Source organism: Eumetopias jubatus, unplaced genomic scaffold (genome assembly GCF_037043125.1).
Source record: "Eumetopias jubatus isolate StellerSeaLion01/CBP00866 unplaced genomic scaffold, mEumJub1_p1.0 scaffold_5, whole genome shotgun sequence".
Classification (NCBI taxonomy): Eukaryota; Metazoa; Chordata; class Mammalia; order Carnivora; family Otariidae; genus Eumetopias; species Eumetopias jubatus.
Window position 1 is genome coordinate 26,244,529 of NW_028274811.1, and position 17,379 is coordinate 26,261,907.

Below are 17,379 nucleotides of genomic sequence, written 5' to 3' on the forward strand. Positions count from 1 at the left end.
ACCCCAGCAGGATTAGTTGCTCCTTCTCAGAGCCCTACATGACTTTGAACATTCCTTTGTCAGAGCTCTTGTTTTTATGCTGCAACATTGTCAGATCCATCTGATACATCTCTGTGTATGTATCAGTCAGAATCTCTAGGTGATGCTGCAGTAACAAATCATCCCTGAATCCCAGGGGCAGCACACAACAGAAGTTTGTTTCTAAATTACACAAAGTCTTCTGTGAGTGTGGCTCTGGGCAACCTTTCAGAGCAATTGTCCTCTGTGGGTTGGCTCAGTGTTCCAGAATACTTCCATCTTATGGGGACTCCATATCAAAACTGCTTTTGCAAGTCCCTTGGCAGAGAACAAGGAGAATCACACATCAGTTCTTAAGTACTTCACACCACATTTTTATTGCAAGTCACACTGCCACGAGTAACTTCAAGAGGCAAGGAAAATACAGTTCTCCCATGTGCCCAGAAAAAGAGAAAAGTCAGAAATAGTGGAGGGGGGCAATTGGGTGGCTCAGTCGGTTAAGTGTCTGACACTTGGTTTCAGTTCAGGATTGTGAGATCAATCCCCAGGACTGGCTCTGCACTCAGTGGGGAGTCCGCTTGAAGTTTCTCTCCCTCTCCCTTTGCCCATCCCCCCACTCACGCACATGCTCTCTCTTTCAAATAAATAAATGAATCTTTTTTTTTTTTAAAGAAAGAAATACTGGAGAGTAGCACTAGTATTTAACACAATAGGCCCTCAATAAATGTTCACAATGTTCCAGTGTTATGCCAAAGGAGGCAAGCAGACTACCATTTACTGATCTCCTCAAATGGGTTAGGACTTTTCTGGACATTTTATGTCACTATCTCAACTAATTGTCATCACAAGCCAATGAAAGACACTAGTATTCCTTCTTTATGATATTAAATCAAAGCCTCGGAGAGTTTAAGTTACCGGCCAAGGTCACACAGCTAATAGGTGATACAGCTGAGATTCAAACCTACACTGACACATCATTATCACCTAAAGTCCATAGTTTACATTAGGGTTCATTCTTGGTGTTGTACCTTCTATGGGTTTTGATAAATGTAAATGACATGTATCTGCCTTTACGGTATCATACAGAAGAGTTTAACTGCCCTAAAAAGCCTCTGTGCTGCACTTTCTTCATCCCTCCCTCCTCTTTAACTCCTGGCAACCACTAATATTTTTACTGTTTCTGTAGTTTTGCCTTTTCCAAATATCATAGCATTGGAATCTTACAACCACTTTCAGATTGGCTTCTTACACTTGGTAATATCCATTGAAGGTTCTTCTGTGTCTTTTCGTGGTTTGATTGCTCATTTCTTTTTAATGCTGAATAATATTCCATTATCTGCATGTACCACAATTTATTTATCAATTCACTTACTGGAGGATATCTTGGTTGTTTCCAGGTTTGGGCAGTTATAAATAAAGCTGCTATAGGGGCGCCTGGGTGGCTCAGTCGTTAAGCGTCTGCCTTCCGCTCGGGTCGCGATCCCGGAGTCTGGGGATCGAGCCCCATGTTGGGCTCCCTGCTCAGTGGGGAGTCTGCTTCTCCCTCTGCCCCTCACCCTGCTTGTGCTCTCTCTCTCTCTCCCACTCTCTCTCTCTCTCAAATAAATAAATAAAATCTTTAAAAAAAAGAAAAGAAAAAGCTGCTATAAACATCGATGTGCAGATTTTTGTGTGGATATATATTCAACTCTTTTGTGTAAATACCAAAGAGAGTGATTGTTGGATTGTCTGGTAAAAATATGTTTAGTTTTTATTAGAAACTTCCAAAGTGGCTGTGCCACTTTGCATTCCCACCAGCAGTGAATGAGAGTTCCTATTCCTCCACATTCTTGCCAGCATTTGGTGTTGTCAGTGTTTTGGATTTTGGCCATTCTAATAGGTGCATAGTGATATCTCATTTTTGTTTACAATTCCACAATGATACATGATATTGAGCATCTTTTCATATGCTTATTTAATATATATATAATATATACGTATATATCTTCTTTGGCAGAGTGTTTGTTCATGTCTTTTGCTCATTTTTAAATCAGCTAAAACGCTTTAGAAGGAATAAAAACTGAGAGAATGTATTACCAATAAACTCTCACTAAAAGTACTTGCATAAATTGTAGTTGTGGGAGAAAAAACATCTCAGAAGGAAGGTCTGAAATGCAAGAAGGAATTATACAGTCATTGTCTTACACAAGATGATGGTATCTTCCTCCAGAAATGATGCACTTCTAGCAAGCAATTACGGCAAGAACAGGTCATCTCAATCTAGTCTGAGATACAGCTAAAAAAGAAAGATGGGTTTTGGTTTTAAAGGACCAGTCTACTTCAGTTAGTTCTTAAAGTATAACTCTTCAGGGGTCCCAGTGGAAAGCCTGGAAGTATTTACAGAAACCCCTCCTACTTCCTGGGCCCTGAACTCCAACTTTTGTTCCTCCATATCCATGAAACTGCCTAAAACTCTGCTTTATCCATGGTCCCTCAGCCACAGCTTTTCTCTTGGCTTCTCTGTTGCTCAGCTCCTCAACCTCTATACCACTGCTTACTAATCGGTAAATGCCTCAAAGCAAAAAGCTACGCCAAATGTCAGGCCCGTTTCTAAGCTTACCTTCTTTATAGTCTCTCAAGTCTTCATTGCCATGTCAGCTCTCTAATTGTTTTAAGTGGATTTTTGAAACTATTTAACCGTCTTTCCTAATTGTTTGGCTCCAGGGCTAGTCTGTACAAGCTAGTCTGCCACAGCCTGAATTCAAAGTGTCGTTCTGGGGGCACCTGGGTGGCTCAGTTGGTTAAGCGACTGCCTTCAGCTCAGGTCATGATCCTGGAGTCCCGGGATCGAGTCCCGCATCGGGCTCCCTGCTCAGCAGGGAGTCTGCTTCTCCCTCTGATCCTCCTCCCTCTCATGCTCTCTGTCTCTCATTCTTTCTCTCTCAAATAAATAAATAAATCTTTAAAAAAAAAAAGAAAGTGTTGTTCTGGTCTTTGCAGAGGACAAAGGATAAATTGAATGGGAATATATACCTCTTGCATGTTTCCAATCTTTCATGGTGGCAGTCAACCAGGAATATAGTATTTGTCTTTGATTTTCTATCTTGACAGGGTCCAGATAGTTTCAAGGCCTTCCACTTGTCCCTTACTTCATGGGTCAGAGAACCAATATGAAGGCTCTCCCAGGTGCTAAGAATATTTATCCCACATATATGGTAAAGAACTGAAAAAATAATCAAAGGGTATAGAAAAGACTCATGCCAAAGCTCCATTTATCACTTGTCCTAAGCAATTTCCATTCCAGCCAGAATATCAAGGTGGCATTTGGATTTTCCAGGTGTCAGTGTCAGCTCACACCTCATATGAATCAATCTTTGAAAAGTCTGAGTATTTCCTGGGGCACCTGAGTGGCTCAGTCGGTTAAGTATGTGACTCTGGGTTTTGGCTCAGGTCATGAGGTCAGGGTCATGATCGAGCCCTGTGTTCGGCTCTGTGCTGGGTGTAGAGCCTGCTTAAGCTTCTCTCTCTCCCTCTCCCTCTGCTCCTACCCCCCACCCTCCGACCCTCTTGTGCTTGCACCCAGGGTCCTGGGATGGAGCCCTGCATCGGGCTCCCTGCTCAGCGGGGAGCCTGCTTCTCCCTCTCCCACTCCCCCTGCTTGTGTTCCCTCTCTCGCTGTGTCTCTCTCTGTCAAATAAATTAATAAAATCTTTTTAAAAATTTTAAAATAAATATTTTACCACCATTTATTAAATAACTAAATACAAAAACATAAATTTAAAAATATTTTGCAATCAAATATGTTAGCTTTTGATTACATTCAGGCATTTTACTGTGCTTTGTATTTTGGAAAATTGGTTGATTTTGGATTGAGATGTAATGCACTAAAATTTTTCCGCTTAAAATAGTGGGAACGAGGCTCCTGGTTAGTGTTTTCTTGCAAACGTTGTTAAGTGAGAGATGCCTATATTTCTATATGGTGAGGCTTGGAGGGGGCAGAGGTATGCCCTGAGAAGGAACCTAGCCCTGAGGAAGTGAGCCCGACTGCTTCATATACAGAAATGTATCAAGTGTATCAGAGGTTTTTACATCTTGCGACATGTAGACATGAGTGTACTTTATCAACAGCCCTGACTCTGCAGGCATGGGGAGAACCTGGCTCAGTCTAGCTGAGAGGCAACGGCCTCCGTTGAGGCAGTGGGGACAGAGAGGTGGAATAGGAGAGACATTTCAGAGGCTGAATGGTGGATGGAGAGCACATCACTAAGATAGAGTGAGTGGATGCTCTGTTGTTGGGATAAGCTTTTGAGAGGAAAAGCAAGGCTCAGGAAAGTAATCCTATAACCTGGAGGTTGCTGCATCCCTCTCTCCCGATGCTCTGGGTCCTGGAGCCCCACGGTCAGCAGGCCTGGGTGAGGGGGCAGTGGATGTGACCTGCTAGGGGCCATCTGAAGATGGGTTTGCTTCTACAGGGAAAGTAGACTTAGCTTGAGGATCATAGTTTCTGCCTTTAAAACCCTTGGTACATCTAAGAAGTCCCGTTTGGGTTGATTGCATACAGTGCAGATTGCTTTTAGCTTCTCTGAGCCCTGGTAGCTCGGTAAGAGCTCATGAGTGGAATTTCAGATCGGCTATTCCAGTCTTAAATCCACCTGCACTGTACTGGACCTTCATAAAGAAGTGGGAAGATAATCTTTTTTGAGAGAGAATATAAGTCTACAAGGGCAGGGAATGTTGTCTGCTTTATTCACTGATGGATCCTGGTCCCTAAAACAGTCCTGGACCAGACGGGAGCTCAATAAATATTTGCTGAATTGAATTAAGTTGTCATTCAGCCTCTTCACAAATCGAGTTTCCTGTTTCCTGTCAGTTCTAGAACAGTCAGCACGGTGCTGTGCTGACCCATCTTCCTCTTCATTGGCTCGGCTCCAGCTCTCAGGGCTGGGTGGACACACAGTCGGGGGTCTGGGCCATGGCAGAGCATTAACCACCATGCTTAGGTTTGTGCAGGAAGGAAAACTTGTCTTCTTACACAGAAGGACTTGCATTCTCCAACCTGAGACTCTATGTCTGACTGCCCTGCCCCCTCTCCTGTGCCCAGACACAATAAGAGTGGTTGCTGCACACAAACAGCCGAGTGTGACCCGTACAAGCCGTGCAGATAATGCCTGGGGTAATGGCACCCATCGATAAGGAGCCTCAGCCTACACCTGTAACTGTGTTCCAGCACGCAGTGTAGACCCTGTGATCAGTAGATGAAGTAGTCAGTGGCATAGTTGAATATTCTTATTGGGTCTCTCCTCCAGTTTTATCTCAGTTTTAAAATATATTTTCAAGAACATACTTTCTGGATCTTTGAGAAATTTCCTCAAGCAGAAGAACCTTCAGTTATGGTACCGATCATAAGCAGGCAGACTGGACGGCTGCAGCTCTACCCCTGGGAATACAGGATCATGGGACCCTCTAGAACCCAGTCTTCTGAATATAATTGCCGACCAGCTTTTCGGCCCCTTTTGTTAGGAGATGAGGAAGAACTCTCCCCGGCCACAGTGCTCTGGGCTCCACCAAGAGGGTTTCTGCCTCCCTCCTTGAACTGGCAGTGGGATTGGTCTGCCAAATTCTTCTCACTGGCCAAGAAGAGACCTAGTTACAGATTTTTACACCATCCTCCTCCGAAGAAAATCCTTGAAAGTCATTTTAATTCTCCGGCCAGTCCTGGAAGTTTCATTCATTCATTCATTCATTCATCCATTCATTTATCACCCACCATTTAACCTGCACCCTCCCTGCTTCTGCTTTACTGCGGCGAGGAAACCATGCTCAGCCCCCGCCCATGTTCCTGCAGCCCACATCCCCGCTAAGGCCTGCTGGATCACTGGAACCCCACGACCTCCGTCACCAGGGAGACGGGAATGCTCAACCAGCACGGACGCAGACTCTCCCTCCAAACTCAGCGTGTTTTCACACAGACTGTGCTCACTTCAAGGGTAGGACAGAGGTGCCTGGGTGGCTCAGTCGGTTAAGTGCCAGACTCTTGGTTTTGGCTCAGGTCCTGATCCCATGGGTCGTGAGATCAAGCCCTGTGTCCGGCTCTGTGCTCAGACGGAGTCTGCATGGATATTCTCTCCCCCTGCCCCTCCCCAGCTCACGCTCTCTCTCAAAGAAATAAATAAACCTAAAAAAAAAAAAAAAGTAGGACAGAGGCCAGCAACAAACTGAATCAGAGTTGTTTATTTTTGTTTTATTGGAACATAACCCAATCTGATATAAATATTGATTTATCAAATTCTTCTTCATTTCATAAATAAATATTAAGTTAACAGAGATTTTACAGAATGTTGTGTTAAATAAGGTTAAAGTACATATTTATTTTGCCTGGAGCAAACTGGAGGAAAATACTTCAAAGATCGGGTATCTGAAATATGTCTCAAAACATTTTATTTTTATGCCTTCTGGTTGTGTAAGGTGGTAAAGTAGTAGGACGCCTGAAATATCTACTTTGCCTCTGAAGTTTAAGTCTACGGATCATTAAGGCTCCACTGCTGGTTGGCCCTGTCTGATTGCAAAAGAAAACATTCTTCTCCTCCTCCAAAATCTTTCACTACAAGAAGTCAGTTTTGTCTCAACTTTCTGTTGTCCACTCGGTGTTTATGACACCAAGAAACACTTGCAGGTAGTCTAGGAACTTTTTCACTCTCCATCTTTCTCCTCCACACTTTTTCTGTGAAAAGAACAGACAAGAGGTATTGTAGGAAAACCGTCAGTTCTTGTCAAACAGGCACAACCAGACAAATATACTTAAGTTTCCACCGAACGTCTTCAACTTACTTTTTGGAGGTCTATGTGTTCTTTTATCAAAGACAAGTTTTGGAATAATTTATCCACAGCCTCCCCTTGTGCAGTTTGGTTCTTCAATATGTCTATACCCTGAAAGACTTCTTCAATGCACAATTGGTGCTAAGTGAGGAAAATTTTTTAAAATATAAATAATCAAAACAAGCTATCAAAATTTGGTCCAAAAATTTAGACTTTGTTTTGTGGAGGTTATACAAGTTCCTTTCTCCCAAGAGTTTTTCACTTGTTTTTTTTCCAGGTGGGACACCACCTCATACTGACCTATAATTTCTTCCTTTTTTTTTTTTTAAGATTTTATTTATTTATTTGAGAGAGAGAGCACAAGCGGGGTGGGGGTTGAAGGAAAGGGCCAAGCAGACTCCCCCCTGAGCAGGGAGCCAGATGCAGGGCTCGATCCCAGGACCCTGAGATCATGTCCCGAGCCAAAGGCAGATGCTTAACCTACTGAGTCACCCAGGCGCCCTGAGCTATAATTTCTATAAGTAAATGACGTTTATATAATTACTAAGGAGTTTGACAAATGATATAAATTAAATGCTTAATGAAAAATAAAGTGTTTAAGAAGTATAATGCAACTACATTACTGATTTACCTCACATCAGAGTTTTCTCTGACAGTTCTGGCTAGTAATTTTATTCTATTTAGACTAATGATATCACATCTTTAACATTTTAATATGACCATGACATACTTCAAAGGTATATGATTCTATTAGAGTTAAAATCATTTAAGAAATGACTATTAACATAGGACTTCACTGTATATTTTAATGTCTACTGACCATAATTCTAAAAATACAACCCTAAGTTGCTAGTACTTTCAGAAAGACTTTAAAGTGAGAAAAGCCAAAGATAGAGGTGAATGGAGACTAGGAGGCACCTCTCACCCAATATGGAATTTTTCTGGAAAGAACGCTTGATCTGAGACTCTTTGAGATGGAGAATTGACAACATCAAAAAAGGGCCTGATCCAATTGCTTAATGGATTCTACTTAATATTGTAGAGTCATTCCTGACACCATTCCTAATATTCATAAGCACATACATTCACATCTGCATACATAAAAACAAAATAGATGAAATTAAATCATTCCAATGTTAACTAATGCTTTGTAGCTTAAAATAACGAAACTGATTCATGCAATCGTCTTGTCAAATCATAATTTAACTTACATTTTTATGTTCAGGAGTAGGAATCATCAGGTTCTGAAAAGGAAAGGAAATACATTCATTTTTAACGTATTGTAAGATTCATAACTTTTAATATAATGCTTCCTAGTAACATGGTTACCCATTATATATTACTAACACTCATAATTTCATTATTAATAGCAGATCTTTAAAAATCAACCACTGCCAATGATTACCCATGCTTTTTAAGTAGGAATCAAGAAGAAAATTACCCCATCGCCTATCAGCAGAGTTCGATGAGCGGAGAGCAGTGTCAAGGTCTCTGCGACCAGACTATTCATGGTACTTTCTACAGCAGTGACAGAAACATAGGCAGCCCCAAGAGCTAGCAAACTCAAATGCAGAAGCATTCTCATAGCTCTCAAATGTTCAGTGTTTGCCTTGGGCAGAGAAAGTGCATAGTACAAGATTGCATCCCCAACCAATTTATTCTCTATCTTTGAGGAAATGAATAATTTCTAACAATCAGATAGAGGATGCCTAATAATGGCATATCGTAATACGAAATGTTTCCAATGCTTTCTATCTTAAAAAATAATTTTACTTTTATCTTTTAATAATTATAAAAATCCCTACTTCCCCCCCTTTAAAAACATTTTCTATTACAAAGAAAATCTTTGGGTTGATACATCATTGCCTCACATTTGCATTTCTTAAAACCAGAAGATTGAATTTCCTCTTAAAAGATGTGTGTAAAAAAGAGAAGTATAATGCACACCACTAAATTTTATACCAGAATGTATAAATATTGGGAAAGTCTTTTTCAGGTTGACTAAATTCTATCACTGTTGTTACTAGACTGATCTGTCTTAAAAGGAATTTAAAAATACTTATGGGAAGATGGTGATTAGAGCAGAGACCATCAAAACTTAGCAGGGTCAAGTTCACTGGCAACTATGTTAGGATCCTTTCTGTTGCCAGTGACCAAAACCTTAACCCCAACTGGTTGAAGCCAAACAGAGAATTATTAGATCATACAACCAAATGGTCCAGGGTAGAGGCTCCCTTATATCTTGCTTGCCTTGGTGATTCTTCCTTGGCTCCGTTGTCAGGCAGCTCTCCCGCTGTGGTCCCAAGATGATGTCAAATCTCCTGGATCTGAATGTATCCTATTCCTGAGCAGCAGGAGAAAGAAATTTGTGCTTTTCTGATAGCTCAATCAGAAGTCCTAGCATTCAGCTTCCTTGCGACAAAGGACCTCATGTTCACCCTTGAACTGTGGCCAGGAGTATGGGTTATACTGATTGGCTCTCCCTGTAGCTGAAAGCAGGCTTCACCCCACCCAAGTTGCTAGCTGGCTGTGCAAATCAATGGAATGTACAGGTGTGACACAACACAGATGGTGGGGCTAAGTAAACTGCAGCATTGAATGACCCGGCAGATGCTTCTCAGATTCAGCTGATCGTTGCCATGTGACACCCTTGGACTTCTGTTGCTAGATCATCCCAATTTTTAAAGAATTCAAAAGCCTGATTATTATGTATAACCTCCTGATTTTTAAATGCTGGCAATTCATATTTTAAAAAAAACAATATAGGGTACCATTGTGCAGCCTCTGATTTGCAGTATAGCTGTAGGTCAAGTGGGAGGGCTAGTTACTAAAAAGCCCCTTCTATTCAAAATATTTCTCCTAAAAATATTTTATTATGGTAAAATACACATAACATAAAATTTAACATCTCAACCATTTTTAAGTGTGCAGTTCAGTGGTATTAAGTACACTCACAATGTTGGACAATCCATCTTGCAAAACTGAAACTCTACATCCATTAAACAACAGCTATTTCCCCTCTCCCCAGCCCCTGGCAATCATGCTTCTACTTTGTGTCTCTATGAATGTGACTGTTCTGGTAACTCATATAAGTGGAATCAGATGGCATTTGTCTTTTTGTGACTGACTTATTTCACTTAAGATATCTTCAGGATTCATCCACATTGTAGCATTTGACAAAACTTCCTTTCCTTTTTAAGGCAAAGCAATATTCCATCATATGCATATACCACATATTGCTTATTCATTCACCTGTCAATGGACATTTGGGTTGCTTCCATCTTTTGGCTATCGTGAATAAGGCTACTATGAACATGGGTGTACACAAATATATTTCTTAAAATGTTGTCATAATTCATTAACTTTTCCTCTGTGAGACTGATCTCCCAAACCCGACTTCAAACTCTCTCATAGCAAAGACTATAAAATAATGTATTTAAAAGAACTTTATTAATGTAAAACTCCATACAAAAGTTTATTATTTTAATCTCCTGTGCAGAAGGAGAACTCCAAGTAATTTTTGTTGATATTGCACCCTCACGGAAGTGGAGCATCATCCCCCTGAAGTGTGGGATACGCAGTGACTTCATTTTAAAGAATACAGTATGGGGGGGCAGCTGGGTGGCTCAGTCGTTAAGCGACTGCCTTCAGCTCAGGTCATGGTCCAGGGGTCCTGGGATCGAGCCCCGTGTCCAGCCCCCTGCTCGGCGGGGATCTGCTTCTCCCTCTCCCTCTGCCTCCCGCTCTCCCCGCTCATGCTCTGTCTCTGTCTCTCTCTCTCTCAAATAAATAAATACAATCTTTATTTCTTTATTTTTTTAAAGATTTTTATTTATTTATTTGAGAGAGAGAGACACAGCGAGAGAGGGAACACAAGCAGGGGGAGTGGGAGAGGGAGAAGCAGGCTTTCCGCAGAGCAGTGAGCCCGATGTGGGGCTCGATCCCAGGACCCTGAGATCATGACCTGAGCCGAAGGCAGACGCTTAACCGTTTGAGCCACCCAGGTGACCCAATACAATCTTTAAAAAAAATAAAGAATACAGTATGGGAAGGAGATTATAAGAAGAGGAACTTTGCAATGGAGAAACCTGGCAAACCTCAACCAGGTGACCAAGGTCAACATCAACAGTGATAAGTTACATTAATAGCAACTACTCTTAACATGATGTAATGAGAATGGCATTTTCTCTCTGTGGTCTTCCTCCCCAAACCTGATAACCTCTATCTAACCATGAGAAAAACATCGTACATATCCAAATTGAGGGAGAAAATACCCGGCCAACACGCCTTAAAACTGTCAAGGTCATCAAAAAGAAGCAACGTCTGAGAAACTGTCACAGCCCAGAGGAGTCCAAGCATGGTGACCAAACGTAATGTGGTATCGTGGGTAAAATCCAGGAACAGAAAAAGGACAGTGGATAAAACTAAGGAAATTCCAAAAAAACGGTAGAGTCTAGTAATGTGCCAAAGTTGGTTCCTCAGTTGTGTCCAATGTACTATAGGAAACTGGGCGCAGGCTACACAGGAACTCTCTATAACATTGTTGCAACTTCTGCAACTCTAAAACTATTTTAAAATACAAGTCACCCAAGGGCTCTGGGTGACTCAGTCGGTTCGGCTCAGATAATCTCAGGGTCCTCAGATCGAGTCCTGCATCAGGCTCCGCACTCAGCGGGGAGTCTGCTTCTCTCCCTCTTTCTCTGGCTCTCCATCCCTGCTCGTGCTCTCTCTCTCACTCTCTTTCTCAAATAAATAAAATCTTTAAAAGAAAACATCACAAGTTGAGAAAAGCTAATGATTGCTTTTACTTTCATTATTAAAAAGACGTCGCATCCTGTAAATGTCAGGCACTCAGGACCTTTTCACTAGACTATGAGCTACTTGAGTAGAAAGATTTTATTTCATTAACCTTTTTGTCCTCAAGGACTAGCCTATTATTGTAGGCACTCAATGTTTGTTGACAAAAAACCTGAATGAATAAGCAGGTACATGGTTGTGTTAGTTGAAAAAATTAATGTGAATACTGTGGAAACTCAAGGAGTCTATTCCCTGAGGCTGGGAGCCTGAAGTAATAGAAAAAGCAGACTCCTAGAAAAAAAGATAAAGCAACACTTTAAGGCTCAGCTGTAGAGACTAAGTCAATGTGAACTACTATGGCATTTTTAAAAACCCACATTACTTTAGGCGAATAGAAAATTAGCAATCAGTACTTGGAATTTTTAAGAATTACTAGTAATTACGTAAAAGGATTTCGAATAGTATTGGAAAGTTGTATTCGTGGGTAACATCCAAACTTTTGCCCAAAAACCTTTATCTCTATTAGTGGCTTCCAAATTGGCAACATATTTTTAAAATACTGATAGCTGTGGTTTTTACTAACTGTGTAGTCATTTAAGGTCAAATGACTTTTCTATGAACTGATTCTAATCAATCAACTCGGCATAATGCCCAAATTTTTCGTGGTGAAATGTAAAATGATAGCGTCTCTCTTTCTTTCTCTTTCTTTCTTTCTTTCTTCCTTCCTTTCTTTCTTTCTTTTTCTTTTTCTTTCTTTCTCTTTCTTTCTTTCTTTCTTTCTTTTTCTTTCTTTCTTTCTCTTTCTTTCTTTCTTTCTTTCTTTCTTTCTTTCTTTCTTTCTTTCTTTCTTTCTTTCTTTCTTTCTTTCTTTTTCTTTCTTTCTTTTTCTTTTTTACCCTATTCTAACCTCGATGCTTTCAATCCCCAAGCATATCTTTAAAGTAATTCTTTTTATTGAATAAATAACATTATAGGAAGAGAAACACAGAACTTCCTCCCTTGGCATAGCAACTGTCAGTTTTTTTATGACTTCTTCCAATCCTTACTAACACATAGATAGCTTCACAGGGTTGTAACCAATGAATATGTGCCACTTGTGTTTATCTTTTTTGCTTATAAATACCTCTCTTTCATGTATCTACTTATTATTTTAAAGGTTACCTGCTATTAGATGAAATTGGTATCTACAGTTCACTTCACCATTTGGATTGTTTCTAGTCTCCCACAACTATAAACAATGCTACCAGAAAGTTCTTTGTATAATCTTTTAAAATATTTCCTTATGCCAAGGAACTTGTGTGACCATTTTTACAGCTCTTGTTACATTTTACCAGATCACCCCTCTGAAAATATTAAATGGACAAAAAATAAATCCCTTGCATTTTTAGTGTTTTACAACTTACAAAGCACTTTCACAAACATAGCTTTGTTTAATCCTGCTATCAGCACTGCAGGATAGATTTCTTTCCTTGAAAGTTCTTTAGCACTGGGGTTTAATCATTTTGCTGATGTAATGAGCGAGATGAACCCCCATAAAAGATGTGATGCAAGAAGCCGAGGTAATCAACTAGATTGATAAATATGTTGTTAAGCCTAAATAAATAATACTGGTTAAAAAATAACTTATTTAGGGGATTTCAAGACAATGAGGAACAAAAATACTAAACAATGATAATGTGGGAAAAACAGTGATCAGAGCTGATGCATTTTATTGTTCTTGTGCTGTTTAGAAATTTCCTGAAGATATTAACTTTAGGGCAACCCTATCAGGTACCCTCCCTCTTTGGGAACTTTGTACCATCCCTCAATAAATTTTAATATCGCTCGATTAAAAAAAGATATTAACTTTAGATTTCAAAATAGGCATGTGAAAAATATAAGAGGAACCACTAAAAGAACAGGAATAGAATGTACAACTTACAAACCAGTAGAATAAAACAAGGGCCAAAAAAAGCTCAATCAATCCAGAAACCAGGAAAGGAGAGAAAGAAGCAAACAAAAAGCACAGAAAGAGATATGAGAAATACATCCAAATTTATCATGAATCACAATAATAAAAACAGATTAAGCTCATCTATTAAAAGGCAGATACTGTAAAATTCTACCAAAAATCATCTCTCTGCTATTTTAAAGAGATATACTTCACGTAAAATGACACTAAAAGGTTGAAAATCAAGGGATAGAAAGATATACTGGACAAATAGTAATCAAAAGAAAGCTAATGTATCAATATCAATACCAGAAAAAGAATTTGTGTCAGAAAGTACTATACAGAAAGAGATTCACTAGTAAGTATAAAATAGTATCTCATGATAGTTTTATTTTTCATTTCATTAATTATGATATAAGCAAAATAAAACATTTTCCAGTAATAGTTTACTGAGAAATAGGAACTTGACTAGTTTGCTTTTTCAGTTCTTTTTATTTTAGGGATTAATCATTTTTATTGCAGTTCATTTCTACCCCCTTCCTAGGGGTGTTCTCTTAGTTTCCTATAAAACTGTTACAAAGTTGAATTTTTTTGTCATGGAATCTGGCTACTTTGTCATGTCAACTTTTTTCTTCGGTTTGCTGTTTTTTCCTGAAGTATTTTAAAGTAAATTACAGAAGAGCATGATGCTCCATCATTAACACTTCATATGTACCTCAAAAAGGAATCATTTTCCTACATAGCAAGATACTGTCACATCAAATATAATGAAATTAACAATAAAAAATTTTTAGCATGTAATTTCTGGACTCCATTCAAATTTCCTTATGTATCCCCCAAATTCCCTTCATATCTCTATGTGCAAACACGGATCCAACCCAGGACCATATGTTGCATCTTTTTTTAAAATAAAGTCTTTTAGGGATGGCTCAGGTCATGATCTCAGGGTTGTGAGATCGAGCCCCACGTTGGGCTCTGTGCTCAGCGCAGTCTGCTTAATACTCTATCTCCCTCTCCCTCTGCTCTCCCCCTGCTCTCTCACTCTCTCTCTAAAATGAATAAATAAATCGTTTTTTAAAAATTCTTTTAGAATCTACAGCAGTCCTTGTTTTAATGACACTGATCTGAGAGCCTGGGCTAGTGTCTTATAACACATTCCACCTTCCAGATTTACCTTTTCCATCCTTGTGGTGTTATTTTTATTTTTTTAAAGATTTTATTTATTTATTTGACAGAGAGAGACACAGCAAGAGAGGGAACACAAGCAGGGGGAGTGGGAGAGCGAGAAGCAGGCCTCCCACTGAGCAGGGAGCCCGACGTGGGGCTCGATTCCAGGACCCTGGGATCACGACCTGAGCCGAAGGCAGACACTTAACGACTGAGCCACCCAGGCGCCCCTCTTGGGTGTTATTAACCTAATCCTAATTCCTGTGAACTGGAGGCTAAGTGTAAAAGTGTGATTAGATTCAGGTTAATTTAAAAAAACCAAACACATAGGAAATAATGTTGGGTACTTCAGGGGAAGGTCACAGTGGAAGAATATAGTCAATGGTATTGTAATAAGTTGTATGGTGACAGATGGTGGGTACACTTGCGGTAAGCATAGCATATAGTATAAATTTGTTGAATCACTATGTTATACGCCTGAAACTAATGTAACATTGTGTGTCAGCTATACTTGAAAAAAAATCACAGCAGGAGACATATAAAGTCTGGTTGTCTCAATCATAGTTAATTTCTTATGTTACTTTGGGTCATAAAATTCTCCTTTAAAAGTGGGGGTAATTACATTTTTGGGCTCTACTTTTATTGCTGCCAGAAAGATATAGATCTTCATCCACCTGAAACTTATCCAGTGGTAAGTTAAATAAGACACAGATTTGCTTTTTTCTTCCTATTGATATCCAAGTATCCAAGCAATGCAAATGTATGGTGGTAGAAAAAAAAAATGGCCTTGGTGGTTACACAACTGTTTACATTTGTCAAAAGTCATGAAACTGTACCCTGGAAAAGGGAGACTATTACTGTATGTAAATAATGCTTAAATAAACTGACTTTAAAAATGGGCTCTAGGGGCTCCTGGGTGGCTCAGTGGGTTAAGCATCTGCGTTTGGCTCAGGTCATGATCCCAGGGTCCTGGGTTAGAGTCCCTCATTGTGCTCCCCGCTCAGTGGGGAATCTGCTTCTCCCTCTTCCTCTGCCCCTCCCCCTGCTCATGCTCTCTCTCTCTCAAATAAATTAATGAAATCTTTAAAAAATTTTAAAAATGGGTTCTAATCTTTTCTCATTTTTAAGATTACATTTAGTTTGTTACATAAAGCATTACTGTATAATTTCAATCTGTTGTGTTCCATTAGTAACTTAAAATATGTATTATGATAACTGATGCTTTCAGGTTTCTTCCTTGGTACAGCAAGAGAGTACTCACTGGCTTTCCCCACTTCCATCCTTTGACATGAATATTTTAGTTTATGTATTAAGTTCTGTAAATGATTGGGGATTATGTGATTGGAGGCCATTTCCTACATTTTTCTGGATCAATAATCCAAAGTTTTTGCTTTCATTTTAATGTCTTCCACTATTGTTTTGTAATTTCTGTCATTTTTCCTAGAGGTCTTGCATGTGATAGCCCTCCATAAGTTGGGTTCCAAAAAACAATATTCAGTCATTGTTTCTCTTATTTTACTTAACATTTTTTATCATACAAACATTAAATTTTTTTAAACATACAAAAAGCGGTACATAATATATACAACTTGATGGCTTCAGAGGTAAGTATACACCACCATTGTCACCATCACTATAGTCAGTGCCATTGGTCTATCCATTACTTCCAGAAGTTTGCTCCCACCCTCCTTCTTTTTAACTTATTTTTGTTTATGTGATAAGAACACTTATCACAAGATCTACCCTCTCAGCAAATTTTTAAGTACACAATATAGTATTGTTGCACAATATAGTATTGTTAACTATAGGCATTATGGTACAGCACGTCTCTCATTATTCATCTTGCATAACCGAATCTCTTATTTTAAAGGTGTCTATTCTTGGGCGCCTGGGTGGCTCAGTTGGTTAAGCGGCTGCCTTCGGCTCAGGTCATGATCCCACGGTCCTGGGATCGAGTCCCATATCGGGCTCCCTGCTCAGCAGGGAGTCTGCTTCTCCCTCTGACCCTCTTCCCTTTCATGCTCTCTATCTCTCATTCTGTCTCTCAAATAAATAAATAAAATCTTTGAAAAAAAATAAAGGTGTCTATTCTTGTGGTGGTACTCAGAGGAATGGATTTCTTTCACATCATATTTGTGTAACATTTTATAGTTTTGTAACAGCATTTGGGTTTTGGTCTACAGCAGTTCCCCAACTTTTGATCTTAGATACCTACACTCTTAAAAATTACTGCGAACCCCAAAGAGCTTTGATGTGAGTTATAACTATCAATATTTACTCAATTGGTAAATTAAAATTGAGATTTTAATTTTTTAGCACAAGAAATATACAAGCACACATTCTATTACCCATCATTGCGGTAGCGTCACCATACGTCATGTGCGTACATTACAGAGCGAAAGAGAATGAAAAACGGAGGGACGTCTTTATATTGTTAGAAAATAGTTTTGACATTAGTCGACATCACACTTCCTTCCATCCCAGGATCACACTTTGATAACCACTGTTTGTCACAAATGTTTGCAGTTGTCAGAGTTAGGGCTTAATGCTGCCCCGCACCCAGCAAGGAAGCGGATTGCAGGAGCTCCAGCAGAAGACCCGCCGGGGCCGACAGGCTCCCGGAAGCCAGAGCTGCGCGCGCACCGCGAGCCTCCGATTTCCCGGCGTGCCCC

At 39.7% G+C, this 17,379-nt stretch overlaps 1 protein-coding gene across 1 annotated transcript; it reads right to left on the bottom strand.

Annotated features, from left to right (window-relative positions):
- Window positions 1–6,456: 6,456 nt before the first annotated feature.
- IL5 (interleukin 5) lies at window positions 6,457–8,398 on the bottom strand. Its single transcript, XM_028103699.2, has 4 exons — window positions 8,255–8,398; window positions 8,025–8,057; window positions 6,826–6,954; window positions 6,457–6,718 (listed from the first exon to the last, which is right to left on the bottom strand). The coding sequence occupies exons 1-4, from the start codon at window positions 8,396–8,398 to the stop codon at window positions 6,620–6,622; spliced, it is 405 nt and encodes a 134-aa protein (XP_027959500.1). The 3' UTR covers window positions 6,457–6,619.
- Between the last annotated feature and the right edge of the window lie 8,981 nt (window positions 8,399–17,379).

Coding starts and splice junctions, on each gene's coding strand:
- IL5 (XM_028103699.2), bottom strand. CDS start 8,398: ATGAGAATGCTTCTGCATTTGAGTTTGCTAGCTCTTGGGGCTGCCTAT. Junction 8,058..8,254: donor CTCTGCTGATAGGCGATGGG/GTAATTTTCTTC, acceptor TTTCCTTTTCAG/AACCTGATGATTCCTACTCC. Junction 6,955..8,024: donor CTACTCCTGAACATAAAAAT/GTAAGTTAAATT, acceptor TTCCTCACTTAG/CACCAATTGTGCATTGAAGA.